At 41.6% G+C, this 19,142-nt stretch overlaps 1 protein-coding gene across 1 annotated transcript in view; it reads left to right on the top strand.

The window, feature by feature from the left end:
• EAF2 (ELL associated factor 2) overlaps positions 1–14,954 on the top strand; it is a 16,935-nt gene extending 1,981 nt beyond the window's left edge. The window contains exons 2-6 of the mRNA XM_032763642.2: positions 3,132–3,226; positions 3,988–4,124; positions 5,604–5,749; positions 7,500–7,766; positions 14,102–14,954. Of these exons, the coding sequence (XP_032619533.1) occupies positions 3,132–3,226; positions 3,988–4,124; positions 5,604–5,749; positions 7,500–7,766; positions 14,102–14,148 (692 nt within the window). The 3' untranslated portion in view covers positions 14,149–14,954. The remainder of the gene's footprint in view (positions 1–3,131; positions 3,227–3,987; positions 4,125–5,603; positions 5,750–7,499; positions 7,767–14,101) is intronic.
• Positions 14,955–19,142: the final 4,188 nt, after the last annotated feature.

The raw sequence follows: 19,142 nt of genomic DNA, 5'->3' as shown, positions 1-19,142 counted from the left end.
CACTCAACCCCTGCTGCACCCCACTGCCTGAAGCCAGCCCGCCCCACCCCCCCCGGGGCATGGCACCGCCTGGTTGATCATACCCCCAGCACCCCTTTGACACCCTCCAGGGCATGGCACCACCTGGCTGGTGACATCCCAGGGGAGATAAGAATTCCCCCAGTGTCTCTCTGACTCCTCCTGGGTCATGGCACTGTCTGGCTGGTCACACGACAGGGGAGATCTGAATCCCCCTGGCACCCTTGTGTGCTTTTCCCTGGGGCATGGCAACGCATGGCTTGTCATACCTCCAGCACCCCTGTAACCGCCTCTCCCCCCAGGGCATGGCACCACCTGGCTGGTCACACCCCCAGCACCGCTGTAATCCCCCTACCCTGGGCATGTAATTACCTGGCTGGTCACACCCCAGGGAGGTCAGCATCCCCCCAGTACCCCTGTGATTCCCCACCCCCACCTCCCATGGGTATGTCCCTGGCTAGCTGATCATACTCCAGGGAAAATCCACACCTCCCTTTTTGCACCCTTATAACTCCCCATAGACATGGCACTGCCTGGCTGGTCATACCTCAGTGGAAATCAGAACCCCTCCCGACACCCCTGTAAACTCTACACTTGTCTATCTGTGTTGTACAAGTGCCCTCTATGCTGGCAGATGGAGTTGAAGGAGATGAACTGAAGATAGTGGTTGCAGATGGCTCCTTCTTTGGGTTGAGAGATGGGGCAGTAGCTGGAGAGGCAGATATGAGGAGCGGGGGTTAATCTCTCTTACCCTGGCATTTTCCTGTTGTGAAGTTGAGAGTGATGGTAGGGTAAATCAGAAGTTGAGGAGATGAAGTCAGTGGGGCTGCTGGGTGGGGTTAGAGTAGGGGAGCAGGCTGCTGGTGGTGACTGGGAGCGAGGAGGGCACAGCGGGAAGGCTTTGGATAGGAATCAAATGTGGCAAAGCTACTGCACTCTTTGTTTGTATTATGATAACACCTAGAGTCTCTGACTAACATCAGGGCTCCATTGAGATAGACACTGTACAGACATTTGGTGAGAAACAGTTCCTACCCTGCAGAGCTGACAGTCCAAACAGACAACAGAAAGAATGAGAGAAAGGGATTTAACAGAAAACCATGAGGCAAAGAAAAATGAAGCAACTTTCATGAGGTTATACAGGGAGTCTGTGGCAGAGCTGGGAATTGAATCTAGGTGTGTCAAATCCAAATCCAGTGTCTTAAATATAAGACCATACTGTTCACAGCAGGTTGCAGTTATTGCTCATGAGAGACTCCAAGCTAGACTAATGAACAGATGTGTTGCTGGTAAAGTTTGGGGTAAAGTTCACACAGTGCCTGCCTTCTTCATCTAGTTCTTCCTTTTATGTGTACTCAATTCATGTACCATGCATTAAGGTATATTTTGGGAAACAGTGGAGTCTTGGCACAATGCTACAAAAATCTGAGTTTGGGGTGAAGCTCTGCCCTTTGCCTCGGCAGGGCTCTCAACAATCAAAGATTAAAGGCAATATTGCTCTCAGAGCTAGTGTGCCCTTCCTGAGTACATAATAACTACTATCCTGGGAGGTGTGTTCTCACAGATTCTGAAGGTATCTAGGAAACAAATGCTGTTAGGATTACGGTTCTGATAATTTAGGGCTGCAGCTTTTGTTCTGCTGTCTCATTATTTATAGAATGATTCCCAAGGTTCCGTGTCTCACATGTTCTCTGGAGATTATCCTGTGTGCTCTCATACAGTGAGATGAGATAGATAATGTATACTCTGTGAGCAAGTGGAATCATATTTAATGAAATTGACCACATCTTTGAGGGGGAGGGTGTGAGAGGAACCTAAAAGCTGAGTGTGTATTTAAAGGGGTGCTGTAACTTGCAATCTATTCAGTATTTTAAAACAGTAGTAGTAAAAATAGGCTTTAGTACTACACTTGCCTTTAAGTTTTCCTCCTGACTTTTGTGGTTTTACAATCTTTTTTCTGTTTCAACAAGTTTTTCTTTCCTGTCACTCTGTGAAGAAAGACACAAGGAAATCGGCAAAACTGACAGTGTTGTCAAATGCACAAAATAAACAGAAAAGCCGTATTTTTCTCTAACCTTTGTTATTGTAATCTTAGCTTTTACACTTCTTACAAGTAGGTAAACTGGACATTTATTTAGTCAGCCGTTTCTGAAAAGATTGGCCAAAATACTAATTACCCAGCAGCACCCACTGAAGACTGGCATAATCTGGTTCTTCTTGTGGTAAGAATGAGAACTGTGGTGCTTAGCTCTGTAAGGTGCTGCTAGCAGGAGCTTGAGACCACTGGAGCTTGTTTAGGACCTTGGAAATAAATTATGCTAGCTGGGTAACAATCATTAGCAGACCTTGTTGGCAGGGCTGACAACTCTGGTGAAACAAACTAATGTTCATCTCTAATTTTCCAGTTCTTTGAAACATGCAAAGAGGGGAAATCCATATCCGCACAAATGGAGACATTGTTAGGTTTCTAAGAATGACTGCTAATAAAGGAGATTAAAATAAGCATATGATGGTGGCTTTTAACAATTCCATTTTAGAGAGAAATATATGTACTTAAAAATAAAAATAACCACCACAACCTTGCTAGTGCATATGGTTTTGCCTTTGATGTTGTTAATACAGTAAGAGCATGCTATAGTTAGGGCTGCAAATGTATTTCTAGTCTACTCTCCTATTTTTAGTCACAGCTGTATGCAACTTCCATTTTTTGGGCTGAAATTTTCCAGGGTTGGTCTCAACCCAAAAGTAATTCTGTAGCTTTTTTGTAGGGTTTTTCTTTAAGTATCTGCAAACTGGTTTGGCCATTTTTTTGAACGTGAGATGAACAGGAGAAACTTTCCTTATTAATCAAAATTAAAATCTTTGAACTTTTTTTTGAAGAGCTTCAGCACCAAAACTTGATGAAATTTAGATTGAATATCAGGAAAACCACCTTCACTGTGAGCTCTCTGGCTTATGGAAAAATCTGCTAAGGGAATGGTGGATTCTGCGCTAGCAAAGATACTAAGTTGTTGATTTTAAATGCCCCCCAAACTCACCACCTTTAGATTTCATAAAATGTGTGTCAATATTTAAGGGACTCATGAAAATCAGAGTTTTTTTTTAATTCGTAGATGACTTCAAGCCTGCATCTATTGATACATCCTCTGAAGGAGACCTTGAAGTTGGCAAAGGTGAACAGGTGACAATAACGCTGCCGAACATTGAGGTGAGGGCTGAATATCATTAGGGGTTGGGAAAAGGAGAGGCTTCTCTTACTGAATCACAATATGTGTTGAATATAGAAGCGTTTCACATTTCAGTATTTTCAGTTGGCTGTTGTTTCAAGGCTGTATGCATGTAGCTTTTAAAGCATTGGGACAGAAATAATTGCACCAGAAAATACAGAATTACAAAGGTCAGGTAATCATGCTGTAACATTTAGTGAATTCACTGTGCTGGAAATATGCTGTAATTGACAACCCTAGAATTCTCTGTTTATAAAACAAGTACAGCACTGACACTGGCTGCTGTGCAACCTTCCCTTTGCTGCATTGACATTATGGCACAATCCCAAAGGAGTAGAAGTGCACGCACCACCACCGGGGAGGAGAATTCAATCTCCTGTAATCCCAGATTGCTCTTCTGATATTGCTAACACGCATTCTAGTTTTGGGGGTAGTTTTGTGATATGTGTGGCTGTCTGTTTAAAAACTGGATTGAGATTACTGGTTTATTTCAGACTGGCTGGGTGAAATCAAGGCCACACCGAAGTCAATGGCAAAACTTCCAGTGGCTTCAGTAGAGTCAGGATTTTACCCCTAATTACTACTAATCTGAGTTTCACTTGAATTAGTTGGTAACAGATTTTAAAAGGCTACAAAAGATCAATTACAATGAACTTTTTATTACTGTAAAGGCTCATTTTGTGTTTATACAAATAAGTCTATTGAAATAATGCTAATTAGATATTTTTTCCAATTTAAATAGGGTTCAACTCCACCAGTAACAGTCTTCAAGGGCTCCAAGAAGCCTTATCTAAAGGAATGTATCTTAATTATCAATCATGACACTGGAGAATGTCGACTAGAGAAACTGAGCAGTAACATCACTGTGAAGAAAACCAGGTAGGTGGTTTACAAAAGAAACTGCTATGTCCCTAACTCATTATGAAAATGGTTTAGGGCTGGTCTACATGGTCTTTTGGTGCGCACCAGGTGGGGTGTAAATTCTACTGCACACCAACATGTCGTGCATTAATGGCCACGTGGACCCTAGTGCACATGCATTTAGTACAGTTTGAAACAGGACTATGTCAACACACAGTAGAGAACTTTTAGTGTGTAGTAGGGACCACGTGACCACTTAGTGCACAACTCACAGATGTGCACTAGAATTTACACCCTCGCTGTGTGCACCAAGACAAGCCCTTAGAAATAGCTGAAAGTCTAAATTGGGATACATACCAACTATTCTTAGCTTTTAGCAACATTTCACTTTTTCAAACATGGTCCTTACAAAAACTTACCCTTGTTCAATGGAATGAAAAAGCGTGTCATTATTTTTCTCAAAAAATGACTTTATAGCTTTCAAGTCTAGGCTGGTAGGGTGGGTTTTGAACAGAAACATTGCATATCCTTGCAAGAGACAATAACTGTTTTCTCATAGTAAGTTTGGAAAACAGCTTTTTGCCACACAAATGAAATTGCTTGCTGCCATTTTCTGACTTCGAACTGTGTAAATAAAATAGCATAAATTCTCGTGAAAGGGTTTAGCAAAATGTTGAGGACCCATTCTCCTCCTGCTGAGTATGTAATTCCCATTAATGCACATTCTGATACTATGTTCACATATAACTCACTTCTACTAGAATTCTAATGAAGTGTTAGTGAATGACTGAAGAAAATGTGAAACAGCGTAGTAGAGGATTAGGTCAAAGGGCCAATGTGAATGGCATCCGTGGATGTTGTACATCACTGCACCTATATGTTACTATGTGCCATTGTAGTAGTGCAGTGTTTCCCAAATGGTGGGTCCCAAGAAGGTTCTAGATAGATTATTCCAGCCCCTGGATATGGCAACCTATCACTGGGCCCTGGCCTAGGCAAATATACACTTCTCCCAGCCTGGTGTGGAGGGAAAGCCTGGTGGTGTAGGAAGGGCCATTGGGCCAAACTTGAACAGCGCTGTGATCCCATGTGTCAGATCACAACGCCGGGAGTAGGCAGCCGGTTCTGGTCCCACAGGACAGGAGACATCACTGCAGAGTGAGTGTGGGGTGGGCTCGCTCTCCAGCCCCGCTGCTTCCGAGGCCTTCCTTCTGTACTGGGCTGCACCAAGCCAGAGGTATGGTTGTGGTGTGCTGGGATGGAGGGTGCATATATGTAATAGTGAGTCACAAAAAAAGACAAAATGCAGTTGGTGGATACCTTGTTAAAAAATTTGGGAACGACTGTAATAGTGTACTTTGAAATTTAAAACTGTAGTGATACAGTTAAGAAAAACCATAATGAATAGCTTCCCACACAGCTTAGACTACTGAGTGTTTTATTTTGTTTAACTGTTGTTCTCTGGAATCAGTTAAAATTCTTCACCCTGTCATACAGAGCTGAAGGAAGCAGTAAGGTTCAATCTCGTATTGAGCAGCAACAGCAGCAAATGCGAAATGCCAGTAAGACTCCAAACAATGTTAAAAATTCTTCACCAAAAGAAAAGATGTCTCCATCTTCTCCTATGGACGACATTGAGAGAGGTAAACTGCAACTGTGTCACTTAGTCTGCAAAATTTCTGAAATACTTACATTAGAAATAAAGAGAGCCAAGGATTTTTTTGAATGAGATGCCCACTAGAGGCTGTTACATAGGCAATGTTCTTTAAAGTTTAATGGATGTCTTGACAAGAGTAGTAATCTAACAGTATTTGAAACCACATAGGATTGAGAATCAGATCAATTCTTAGTTTTATGAAGGTCATGATTAGCATTGCTTTAGTTCTCACTGAGTCCCCCCACTGCTGCTGTCTTAAGCTACTGGCTCAATTGTAGGATTGTGGCTCTGAAGCCAAATCAGCCAGTCCTCCACTTCTTCCTCACTCCCCCTGTCCCTCCTCATTCTTTGTCCTTTGCATACAGCAAATCTTTGGTTAAAATGCTTTATAACTCTTTTAGTTTTTAATAAAACTCTAAATTTGTATGAGTTCATTATCATGTAAATCTAGTCAGAGAGATTCAAATAGTACCCTACATTTCTAAATCAGATCAGACCTGCAGAAGTGGTTCCTTATATGGTAAGAGACAACTGAACACTTACATAAATCCCATCCTTGAGAACAATGCCAAATGCTATGTTCTTCGGAGACTGTTTCGGTAGGAACCTTGGAATTTAATTCAGTAGGAGACACGCTTTATTTCCTTTTAGTGGATGGGGGGAGAAAAGCAGGTGTTAATTGCTTGCTGTACGAGCACTAACAAGTAGTAGCTTCATTGATCTGAATTGATATTAGCTCTCAAGAGTGCTCTGGGTTCTTTTAAACAGTTTTTTTCCCAGATATCTCATTATGCAGATGTCTTTTCTTTGTGATTTAGACAAACTTTGACCAGAGTGTCTTACTCCACAAAAAGGCAATTAAAAGTTCCTAAGGTTGCAAAAGAAACAAAGTGGTGCTCAAGTGCATGAGAAACCTGAGACTTTTTCTCCATGGTTTGTTTTGTTTAGAACCTGTTCTGAGTTGCGTCACCAAGACTAACATATCCCAAAGCCCTGTCCCTATGTGCTGCCAATCAGATTTACTTGTTTGGCCACAGTAAATTGTGTGCTGGGGTCTGGATGGTTTCCTGCTAGCTATTCTAAATTCTTTCCAGACCTATAAAAAGAATAAACAAGGATTTAATGAAACTGTTCCATAATTTTAAAATATGGGCAATCGCTGCAGGTATCCCACAATGCTTAATTTGGGATTGAGAACAATGAATGTCTAGACAAACATGTACATGTTTATAATGCCAGAATTGCTGCCAGCCACTGCCTCTGCACCTTCAGATGTTCCACTGACCAATTCCCTTTTTTCACTCTCTGTCCCTTGAGTCTAACTTGAGTTATTGACTCCTGTAAGACATCTGCAGAGGTGTTAAACAAAGCCTGAAAAGAGACTTACTAATCAGAGGCAGATATTAAGGGTGAGTTAGGTTGTGCTGCCCACTGACGTGTAGGGGGCACCACCTTGGCTGGCAGCCTTATCTGAACCCTTATGCATCTCTGCTCTGAAAAGCACGTGGCCTAAGACAGCAAGAAGTGGAGGAGAGGACTACAGCATACAAGTAGGTGATCAGGTTGCTTGTGTCCCACACTTCACTCCTGGATCTAATGTCTTTCAGTTTAGTCACTTATGACTTGTGACATTAACTACAGTCACTTGCTTGTGCAGAGCTTCTCTTGTTGCCCTCTCCTTTAACTCTGAGACTCCTCTTGGTTTGTTTCTCAATTATTCTACATCTTATTTTCAGAGCTAAAGGCCGAGGCCAGTGTCATGGACCAGATGAGTAGCTCTGGTAGTTCGTCCGCATCAAGAAGTTCTTCATCCTCCTCATCCAGCAGTGAAAATAGTTCTAGTGATTCAGAAGATGAGGGGGCTAAGCCTTCTCTGCCTATGTCAATGCCGTACTTGCAGCCGCAGCCTGCTATGTCTGCCATACCACAACAGGCTATCCATGACACGGATGCCAGTCATAACAAATCTCAAGAGAGTGGTGGCCATATGATGAATACACTAAGTAAGTACAGAAGACAGTGCTCTAAGAAAAGAACAATCTCATGCTTTAGGAATCTAAAAGGAAACCAGAGACTCTGTAACTATGTCTCTATTGTAATTAAAATTGTGGGAAGAGATGCTGGGGTTTGATTGTTCAGTTGAGTTCTGAATTAGAAGTTGGGCTAAAAGTTACTTGACCATCAGAGATATTAAATTAAAGCTGATGCAGTTTAAAATATGTCATAGGCCGTACTGGCTTCCTCACAATTGCATACATTGGGACTATAGAACAATAATTTGTGTTGAAAATGCTTGAACGGCTTAGGCACTCCCAAAACATATGTGTATGATTTCCTGAGTAGATGATACTGGAATAATATTATCTTGATAATACTCAGTTACAAGATGGGGTTATCCTAATCCAGTGGTTTTCAGCCAGGGGTGCATGTACCTCTGGGGATAGGCAGAGGTCTTCCAGGGGGTACATCAACTCATCTAGATATTTGCCTAGTTTTACAGCAGGCTACATAAAAAGCACTAGCAAAGTCAGTACAAACAAACAATGACCTGTTTATACTGCTCTGTATGCTATACACTGAAATGTAAGTACAATATTTATATTCAGATTGATTTTTTATAATTATATGGTAAAATGAGAAAGTAAGGAATTTTTCAGTAATCGTGTGCTGTGATACTTTTGTATTTTTATGTCTGATTTTGTAAGCAAGTAGTTTAAATGAGGTGAAACTTGGGGGTACGTAAGACAAATCAGACCTGAAAGGGGTACAGTACTCTGGAAAGGTTGAGAGCCACTGTCCTAACCCACTCAGAAGTCTTGTGATTCATGGAGGCTTTTCTAACCTACAAGGTGCCAAACCCCTCCTATGTACGTAGGGAAGGAAGGGTGTTTCATGCTTTTTCCATGTTGAAGGGATGGGAGGATACCAACAACCAAAACTAATTCACAGTGTTTTGCTTGAAAAAAATTATGACAGATTTAAGATATTTAAAGTACAACTGGGATTTTTTAATACTCTTCTTTCTAGGCAAGAATATATATCACTGGTTTGAACAGCAGCAAGTAACTACCTATGTAATGGTCTTCAAACTTAGCATCAAAATAAACCGGGCCTGATTTTTCAGAATTGATGAGCACCCACTGCTGCTGTTTGAAAACAAAGCCACACTTTTAATTATGCGCCTAACTTCAGGCTCACAATTTTGGAAAAGCTTGGTCATAGGCCCTAATTTACATAGTGATAATATGTACTGAAGTTTTCTGACAGCTTACTCTGGTTATATTGAAAATATACACAATATATATCGTTCTCTTGTGTTTCACTATTATAAGGAATTAAAATTGGTAACAAGATAGTTATATATTGTGATGATGTAGCTAAGCTTACAATCAGGTTTTTGTTATAAGCCTTATTTCCACATACCACCTCCTTCACAGGAATAAGATTAGACTGAAAACATCTGATTATTGTGCAGGAGGACTAAATTTTTTGTTTAACTTCCATGGCCTAAAGCAAATAGGCTTCATATTGCAATCAGTATATCTTTAGAAAGTTCCATGTACATCAGTCCCTTCGCTCAGACACGGAAATACTTTCAAACTTGCCATTTTACACACACTTAGAAAAAAACACTTTTGAGAATAAAATGAACCGTCTTAGTGACTAATGGCTAGTTCACAGCTGCAAAGCTCCCATTGAAAGTTTTACGCCCAAGTACAGGTGGCTGATGCCACAAGTTAAAACTGTCATAGTGAAACATCCTGATGTCTTAAACTTGCAGAAATACCAAAACCACAGCAAGGAGCCCAGGAACCCTGTGGGCCTTAAGAGCTCTGCAGGGAGGGAGGTGGGTCCTCGGACCCTTGTGAGCGGTCTGGAACTTCATGCTGGTTTAGCTATAAACCTGCTTAGAATTTCGCTCTAATCCAGTTTACCTCTGTTACTTTAACATTTGAAGCAGCTTTGTAGATCTGTGCCATCTCCAGTTCCCCACAAATGACTTTAAAATGTGAACTGCGCCATAACAGAGTGGTGATCTGAGATAAAAAGGTACTGCACACTGGCTGCTGTGGAGAGCAAGGGTCTCCAGCTACTCTCCTTGTGAGCTCCTGGGGCATCCATTTAGGAGCACAGCAGGAGAGGAGAAGTAGCAGTGAAAGCTAGAGAAGCAGGACAGATAGCCTGTGGACTCTGAGTCCTGGGAGATTTGCTAGGTGTTGGAGTTCAGAGTCAGGGGTCCGGCATAGAAATTTCTTCCATCTCAAACAGTATCTTGTATAAACAAGTGTTTAAAACAGCAAATCTTAAGATCAAGCTGTGTGGTGGTTGTCACATTTGAGGTGTGACTTCAGTGGGGCTACTCAAATGCATACATTTAAGCATGAGCATGTCTGCAGAATCAGGGCCCTAGGGGTTAATTGGGTATTTTATGTGCAGTGTTACCTTAAATTTAGTGGCAATTAGAATTTGGTGGGGCATAAGGGGTTAGTCAGATCACTCTCATTAAGTCATACAGCTGAAATTTTGCAGAATGCTGAAAATGTAGGGGTCTATGTTTGGAACAAGGTACCTCTTAATATTGCCATGTGTATAGAACCTGCCTTTTTAGGTAGCCTGGCCTCAGACTTTGCCCTTTCCTTGCTATGAGCCTTGTCCCCATTTGATATATGATTATGTAGGCCCACAACTTGTGTCACAACATGGTCTGCAAATGGGTGGGCTAAGGTATCTGTAAGAGAATACTGCATTTAAAAAATAGTGGAGAGCTACTCTGTCAGCAGTTGCTCTGTTTAATTTCCTTTTAAACAGAAATTACTAACTGAGAACAAATGAAAAATTTCCTTAAGGAAGATGCTCAGTGACTTGCTATCCCTGAGATCTCTTGTTTGCTCACCTCTGTGGTGCAGTTTTCATCCAGATATTTTTTATTCCAATTGCAGAAGCACTTAGGAGCCCCAGTCATGGACCAGCCCCCACTGTGCTGGGCGCTATACAAACACAGAACAAAAAAGATGGTCCCTTCTCCAAAAAGCTGACAATCTAACACATCTCCAAAAACTTACTTTTAAAAAAGCTAAATACTGTGTGGGGATCACTAATTAATATCCCAGTACATGGTGCACTCTGTAATGAAACCTAAGTAACATCTTGATAGTGTCAACCAGCCCATCAGCATTGTGTAAATTGACTGTTTTCCTGAAAATATTTCCCCACTTAACTTCTGCTGTTCGTTAAATTGGTTGAGCCTAAGTAATGTAGGTGCTTCCTTAGACCTGGTCTACACTCGGGGAGAGGGGAGGAGGGGAATCGATCTAAGTTATGCAACTTCAGAGACGTGAATAATGTAGCTGAAGTTGACGTACTTAGACCTACTCACTGTGATGTTTTCACTGTGGTGAGTCGACAGCTGACACTCCCTTGTTGACTCTGCCTGCACTTCTCGCGCTGGTGGAGTACAGGAGTCGATGGGGGAGCGCTCGGGGGGTCGATTTATCATGTCTTGACTAGATGCGATAAATCGATTCCCCACTGGATCAATCTCTGCCCGCCGATCCGGCGGGTAGTGTAGACATACCCTTAGAGTCTTGGGTGAAGTTAGCTCTCCATGTTTTAGACGTGCACCAGCCAATCTATCTGAAACTTCTTATGCTGGGATCATGCAGGCTAGAATCTTTCTGGAAAGTCCGAGGCAACTGTGAAAAGGCCTTTGCAAGGCATGGGTACAAAATGGAGGTGGGTTTCATTTCAGGGTTATTTTTCCAAACACTTTTTTTTGCAAGGGGGCTGGTGGGGATATTTGTCTTATTGCGGATAGCTTGGCATAAAACTCCAGATTTGTTCCAACCTCTTGGATTTCATGAGACTGTTGTCTTTAGCGAGCATTAGATGGCTTGTTTGAGGAATAATGTAGTTTTTATGAAATATGTGGAAACTGCTTTTGAAGGCTGTGACCATGTGGGTGGCTATGACCTGTTTTTTTGGAGTGGACTGCGGGGAAGAGCCAAGAACACGAACTGGGGAACTAGATGGGTAGAGGGGTAAAGGAAAATATTTTGGAGAATTACATGATTTAAAGTACAACTGTAACCACCTTAATGATAATTCTCACATTGAAATAATACTTTTGAGTAGATTCTTAGCCATCTCTGCTTTTTAATGTAAAAATAAAAAGCAGAAGATTTCAAATGATATAACCAAGTAGTTAAGCTTAAATTTTGTGTCTAATATTTATAACCTTCCAATCCCATCTGTGCTTTTAGTTCACCTCCTGCACTACAAGCAAATGTTTTTCACTGTTAATGTCCGACACAGAGTGTTCTGTGTTCTGCTGCAAAGGGCCGTGCTGTAACCATTTCCACAGATAAAGCTTGCTGAGGACATGGTGCAAAACAAAGGAAGTGAAAACACAAAGCTTTGTTAAGGGGAGTCCCATCAACTTCCGACACTCTTATCTGAACACAGCTACCCCTCTGATTCTTATCTGAAAAGCTCTGACCTACCAATCGGGAGATACCCATCCATGCATGTCCTCTCCCCTGTTGTACTGACCCCTTGTTCTCATCTCCCTATAATGACCTCTGAAGTAATACTGAAGATTGCAGTAACCGACAGTACTTTGTGCATAGTTGCTTTCATTAGTCCCTTTCCTATCTATTTCGGCATTTCACCCAGCAATAAGGAGGGGAGAGATTCTTTCCTTGTTTCCGTTTTTTTTTAATAGAGGAAAATGCAGTTTCATAATCACCAGTTTGGCAGAGGAATAGAAGGGCTGATGCTGATGATACGTCACACCCATTTTTAAAAAATACAGATTTGCTGTTGACAGTATCCCTTTAACCTCTATTCTATATGTAGGAGATGGAGTGGAGGAGGAGAAAAACTGCTTGCCACGTTGGAAAAAAAAATAGCAGGGAGAACTTATTTTCTGTTATGGAGACAGCTGTTGCAAGCACTGGATAGTCACTCTTCTTGTCTCATTTTAAAATGACTCCTATTAATTTTTGGTGACAGCATACATAAATATTTCCTTTGATCTTTTGTTTGCTGTCTTGCTCCACAGCCTGATTATTTTTTTGACAAGGTGCATCAAACAGCTTGTTCTCACCTTGATTTGGAAACTGCTTTGCTCTCAGACAGATCCAAGAGGCATTGAGATACATGCAAGCAACAATAACTCGTATCTTTTTTTTTTTTTTTTTTAATGAAACTGCATTTCCCAACAGCTTCCCTGCTGATCAGGTATCAGAAGGTGGATGGGAAGCTAGCTAGTTCGCTGGGGCCTGCTTGCACTAATTGTCGTATACAAAGGGTTTGGCTATACTTGCAGGTGTGCAGTGCTGGGAGTTAAAGCTGTCTTCGTACAGCTGCGTAGGGAAAGCGCTGGAGTGTGGCCACACTGACAGCTACCAGTGCTGCAGTGTGGCCACATTTGCAGCATTTGCAGCAGCGTTGGGAGTGGTGCATTATGGGCAGCTATCCCAGAGTTCAAGTGGCTGCAACGTGCTTTTCAAAAGAGGGGGGTGGGTGGAGTGTGACAGGGAGCATGGGGGAGAGAGAGAGAGTGGATTTTTGGAGCCAACACTGTGTCAGCTCCCTGCCTTGCAAGTTCCGACCCCTCTCTCTCATTCACTCTTAAATGCAAATAGCCTTCAGACTAGATAAGCAGCTGCTCCGAGGGACTCCCCTCCTCTTCCCCCCACCTTGCTCTGGTTCTCTCCTCAAGCAAACACTAGCTATGGACATTCCCTGCCTGCCTCTGCTCGAGCAAACAGTAGCTATGTTTGTTTTTTAGATAAGCAGCTCCCGGAGCCCCGAGTTCACAACAAAACAAAGAGAGGCATCATAACGAAACAAAGAGTTCTTTAGTTAAAAGCATTATGGGAAAATTCCGGAGGTCAGTTACAGCATAGTAAGATTAATCGCTGTTTACACTGGCACTTTTGCGCTGCAGCACCAGCGCTGTTCTCTTTCTTCCTCTCTTCCATGTGGAGTACAACCAGCGCTGTAGCCAGGGAGATATAGCGCTGTATGTGCCTTGCCAGTGTGGACGGGGAATAAGTTTCAGCGCTGTAAAGCCACTGCCAGTGCTGCAACTCTCCAGTGTAGCCAAAGCCAAACTCATTCAATCTGGTGAATTAAGTGTGAGTAATGCAGGGCTTTCAAAGGTCACATATAAGTGATGTAGCCCTAAGATTCCCACTCCAGTAGTTAGGACAACAGATGAGTGTTTAGACCTATAAAATGTTTTGGTGTTAAATTCCTAATAGAAAATACTGGATGGGTGAAAAAAGAACTTAGTTTAATGGAACTAATACAATGACTTTATCTTCTATTTTAGGAAATGACTTGCTGCTGAGTGAATCTGGAAGTGACAGTGATGACTGAACAAGATTTTGGCCTTAATAAAGCTGCATCACCTCTCTTTGCTAAAGCTGTCATAGCATCTGTTTTGCACTAGGATTAGATTACCCAAGATTGAAATGAATGTCCTCAATTTTTGGAAATAGAGACATCTTAATTTTCTGCTGGCACATCAAGTCTATGGTACAGCAGCACTCATGTCTAATCACTGCTCTGGGTACTTGTTTGTCTCTTCCAAATTACTGTATTACAGTATCGGTTCTTATGAGCGGATTCTGATTTTTGCCTCAACCACCTGTTGTACTTGAAACTGACTTATAACAGCTAGTTACTTTATATAATAGATATGGGAATGGGGGAATTTCTAGTATTTATGGAGGCAAGTTTCCCTCCTGTCCTTACAGTTTAATGCTGATTTCATAACTTTATTTTATTTTTATTTTTTTTGAGAGGGATGGGATGGAAGGAAGAACAGCTGAGATCTGCTGTGTAACCTATTGTTGTTCTGTTCACAGTTCATAACTTTAAGGAAATTGCTGAATAATATGGTCCACTCTTGCAGTTACAGTTTACAACACATCGTTGAATTTTTAGTTTCATTGTATTATAGGACTTTTTATATTTCTGAGCCTTACATCTCTTAAGGGAACTCGTCCTTTTCCTTGCCTTTACTTGGACAGCTGGACTCCTTACAGCCTCTTCCTATCTGTATTTAGAGAACTACAAAGACAGCAATGAGTTTCCTTCATTTAATTCTGTAACTGAAACATATAATTTCTTTCTAGGAGTTTAATACAATTAATTTAATAAAGCAATATTTATAATTTTAATGGGACTGATTGTTATGATTATGAAAATTCTTAATAAGGGGTAACATGAACTGAATTTTCTTTGTTATAGCCTTGCCAGTGAGCTAACATTTAAATTAGAGAGAGGTGATACAAGTGAGTATGAAGCCTAAAATGTCTAGAAAACATGAAGAAAGAATCTCCACATTGGCATCTTACACATTTGTATATTATAGGGCTAGAAAGAACCACACATTTTAGAATGGCAGATGATGTGCACAATTTATCTGAGTTGCCAAATGTATAGATGTAGGAGATAGCCACAAGAAACATCAGGCAGAGAAGTACTATAAACAACTGACACAGTGATTACAGTATTGATACTGTGCGCTGATAATTTTTCATAGTGCGTGCCATGAGTGTGATCAGTGTATGCTATTGTATCTTATCTGAAGGAGGGAGGAAAGAATCTGCATGTCCAGTCGTCTTATAGTTGAATATGTGTTCCTGCTTGTTGAATAACTTCTTTAAAAGCCCTGAAAAATCTGTAGTAAGAGGTTCAGAATCACACCCTGTATCTACAAAACTGTCCTTGGTGCTAGGCAAGTTAAATGTGGCAAATGTGTGTGGAATATACTTCGACAAGACAAATCAAAGGAAATCTCTCTTCTCTGTCAGACTATGAGATGACTCTTTGAGTCACAGGCCCATGACTACATAATGGGGTAAAATTCCATATGTAAGCCTAGACGTGTTGTGAAGTGAAATGCACATTCAGTTCACATACATCATAGATCTTATTAGTGCAGGGGTCTTAAATTGCTGGGAGCGAGTATCAGCTCATGGGTGCTCTGTGGCAGGATTGTTAAGGAGTCATATGTAGGCCTACTACTTACAAATGGACTTCTGCAGTTTTGCCAGCAGATGCTTAAGAATTAGTAGCCGTATTTTCTTGCACTGAATTCTCCCTCTTCTCCACACCAATGTTATCCTCTCTTGCTCCTCTGTTAGATCATATATTGCCCATCTTCTTGGCCTACCATAGGTAGTGGCATTGCTCTCCATTTGTACAGCACGCTGAAGTTTACTAGATGGGTTATGGATTGTTGAAAAGATAACCATGATTCTTACTCTGAGGATCTTACCCTCTGTCTTTGTAAAATGTTTGATGTATGTCTACACTGCCTCTGGAATTGAGTCTTCCAACACAGATCCACAGACTTGTATTGGTGGGGCTTGCACTAATGCGCTAAAACTAGCTGTGTATACGTGGCTCAGACTGGAGTCTGGATCATTGGGCCTTCACAGCTGAGCTCTGGTGCAAGCTGTAATGTCAAAGCAATGTCTACACAGCTATTTTTAGTGCGCTAGCATGAGCCCCACTAACACAAGTCATGGACCTGGACTGGGATGCTTGTTCCCAGATGTACTGTAGCCATATCCTGAGTGATAGCAAATCATTGGAGGGCAGCAGAGGGTTACTGGCTTCACTTGAGAGGGAAAGAACATAAAGGCCATACTGGGTCAGACCAAAGGTCCATCTAGCCAAGTATCCTGTGTTCTGATGGTGGCCAATGCCAGGTGCCCCAGAGGGAATGAACAAAATAGCTATTCATCAAGTGATCAGTTCTTTGTGGCCCATTCCCAGCTTCTGGCAAACAAAGGTTAGGGACACCATCCCTGTCCATCCTAGCTAATAGCCTTTGGTGGACCTCTCCTCCATGAATTTATCTAGTTCTTTTTTGATCTCTCTTATAGTCTTGGCCTTCCCAACATCAGGAATTCCACAGGTTGACTGTGTGTTATGTGAAAAAACACTTCCTTTTATTTGTTTTAAACCTGCTGCCTATTCATTTCATTTGGTGATCCCTAGTTATGAGAAGGATTAAATAACACTTTCTACATACTAGTCATGATTTTATAGACCTCTATCATATCCCCCTTTAGTCATCTCTTTTCCAAGCTGAAAAGTCCCAGTCTTCTTAATCTCTCCTCATATGGCAGCCATTCCATACCCCTAATCATTTTTGTTGCCCTTTTCTGAGCCTTTTCCAAGTCCAATACAGCTTTTTTGAGATGTGGCAACCACATATGCATGCAGTATTCAAGATGTGGGCAAACCAAGGATTTATATAGACACACTACGATATTTTCTGTGTTGTTCTCTATCCCTTTCTTAATTATTTCCAACATTGTTTGCTTTTTTCACTGCCGCTGCACATTGATGGATGTTTTCAGAGAACTATGCACAATGACTCCAAGATCTTTCTTGAGTGGTAACAGCTAATTTAGACCCCATCAATGTAATGTATAGTTGGGATTATGTTTTCTAATGTGCATTACTTTGCATTTATGAACACTGAATTTCATCTGCCGTTTTGTTGCCCAGTCACCCAGTTTTGAGAGATCCTTTTGTAGCTCTTCGCAGTCTGCGTGGGACTTAACTATCTTGTGTAGTTTTGTCTCATCAACAAATTTTGGCACCTCACTGATTACTCCTTTTTCCAGATCATTTATGAATATGTTGAATAGGTCTGGTCCCAGTACAGACCCCTGGGGGACACTACAATTTACTTCTCTCCATTTCAAAAACTATTTATTCCTACCTTTTGTTTCCTATCTTGTAACCAGTTACCAATCCATGACAGCTTACTTTGCTTAACAGCCTTTGGTGAGGGACCTTGTCAAAGGCTTTCTGAAAATCTAAGTACACCTCTACCCTGAAAAAATGCTGTCCTCGGGAGCCAAAAAATCTTACCATGTTCTAGGTGAAACCGCATTATATCAAACTTGCTTTGATCTGCCGGAGCATGCAGCCCTGCCACCTCCCCACCCCCGCTGGAACACTGCTTTACCGCATTATATCCAAATTCATGTTATATTGGATCGTGTTATATCGGGGTGGAGGTGTACTCTGGAGCCACTGGATCCTCCTGGTGCACATGCTTGTTGACCCCCTCAAAGAATTCTAGTAGATTGGTGAGGCATGATTTTGCTTTACAAAAACCATGTTGACTCATCACCAACAAATTATGTTCATCTGTGTGTCTGACAATTTTGTTTCCTATAATTTTAAACAGTTTGCCTGGTACTGAAGTCAGGCTTACCAGCCTGTAATTGCTGGGGTCAACTCTGGAGCCCTTTTTAAAAATTGGCATCACATTAGCTATCTTCCAGTCATTTGGTACAGAAGCTGATTTAAATGATAGGTTGAAGACTACAGTTAGTAGTCCTGCAATTTCACATTTGAGTTCCTTCAGAACTCTTGGGTGATTATCATCTGGTCCTGGTAGGTCCTGAAAGGGCTGCTAAGCAGCCAGAAGAAGTAAAGCTGTCTTCAGGGTATAGCAGTGTTTGTGTTTCCCACAATCCTAGAATGTTCCAGGACCAAAAAAGCAACAAATAAATGTGGGGGGAGAAGAATGTAATTGATCACTGGGAATGTGATGAGAAGGGGCAAGATAGTCAAGGAGAACTTATTCATAAAAGGCGGTGGTGGGTGCTTCCTTTCAGTTGCCATAGGTCATGTGAAGCTTTCTAGTTCTTTATCTTCAAATGGTAAGAGAACAACCTAAAATGAACCAGAATATTTGCATTTTTCTACTCTGCTCAGTTGTAGGTGGGTCTCCAGCAACTCTAAACCCTACTTGCTTATTTCAAAAATTATCCTTTGAGGAATATTTTGCAATATTGGCAATGCTGTGAGAGAAGTGTGCTCTCTCTGGCAACTGCTGTGATTCAAAGCTGCTAGCTCAGATCAACTAATGTGAGATGCTCCAGATAAAATACTTAAGGGTAGTAGACAAGCAGGGCTGGCATGGCTCTGTGCCAGCCCAAACCAGAAAAAGGAGAATGAAAAGGAAGAGAATGATAAGCCCAAGCTGCAGACACAGAAATGAAGGCTCATTCTCTTACCCCCTCCAACAATTTTTTTGCACTGCTACCCTTCAAGCAGAAGTGGACGACTCTCTGTTGGGCTGTATGAAAGTTGTGCTTTTTGTGGGGGAATGTTAGTTTTGTTAGTTCCTGATTTAGGAGCTATGTCCAATTACTGAAAGGTACCAGACTAAGAAACTTATCTGGCCACACCACAGCAAAAACTAGTCTTCATTGTGTGCATGTGCTTTGTCATGTAATTGCTCCCTCCCTGGGCGTGCCCAAGGTAATTGCCCAGCTAGGAGTAGATAGTCTGGTTCAGCTGTTACAGCTGGTATTTCTAGCATTCACAGC

This window comes from Chelonoidis abingdonii, chromosome 10 (assembly GCF_003597395.2).
Source record: "Chelonoidis abingdonii isolate Lonesome George chromosome 10, CheloAbing_2.0, whole genome shotgun sequence".
NCBI lineage: Eukaryota > Metazoa > Chordata > Testudines > Testudinidae > Chelonoidis > Chelonoidis abingdonii.
This window is presented reverse-complemented; position numbering and strand designations above follow the sequence as displayed.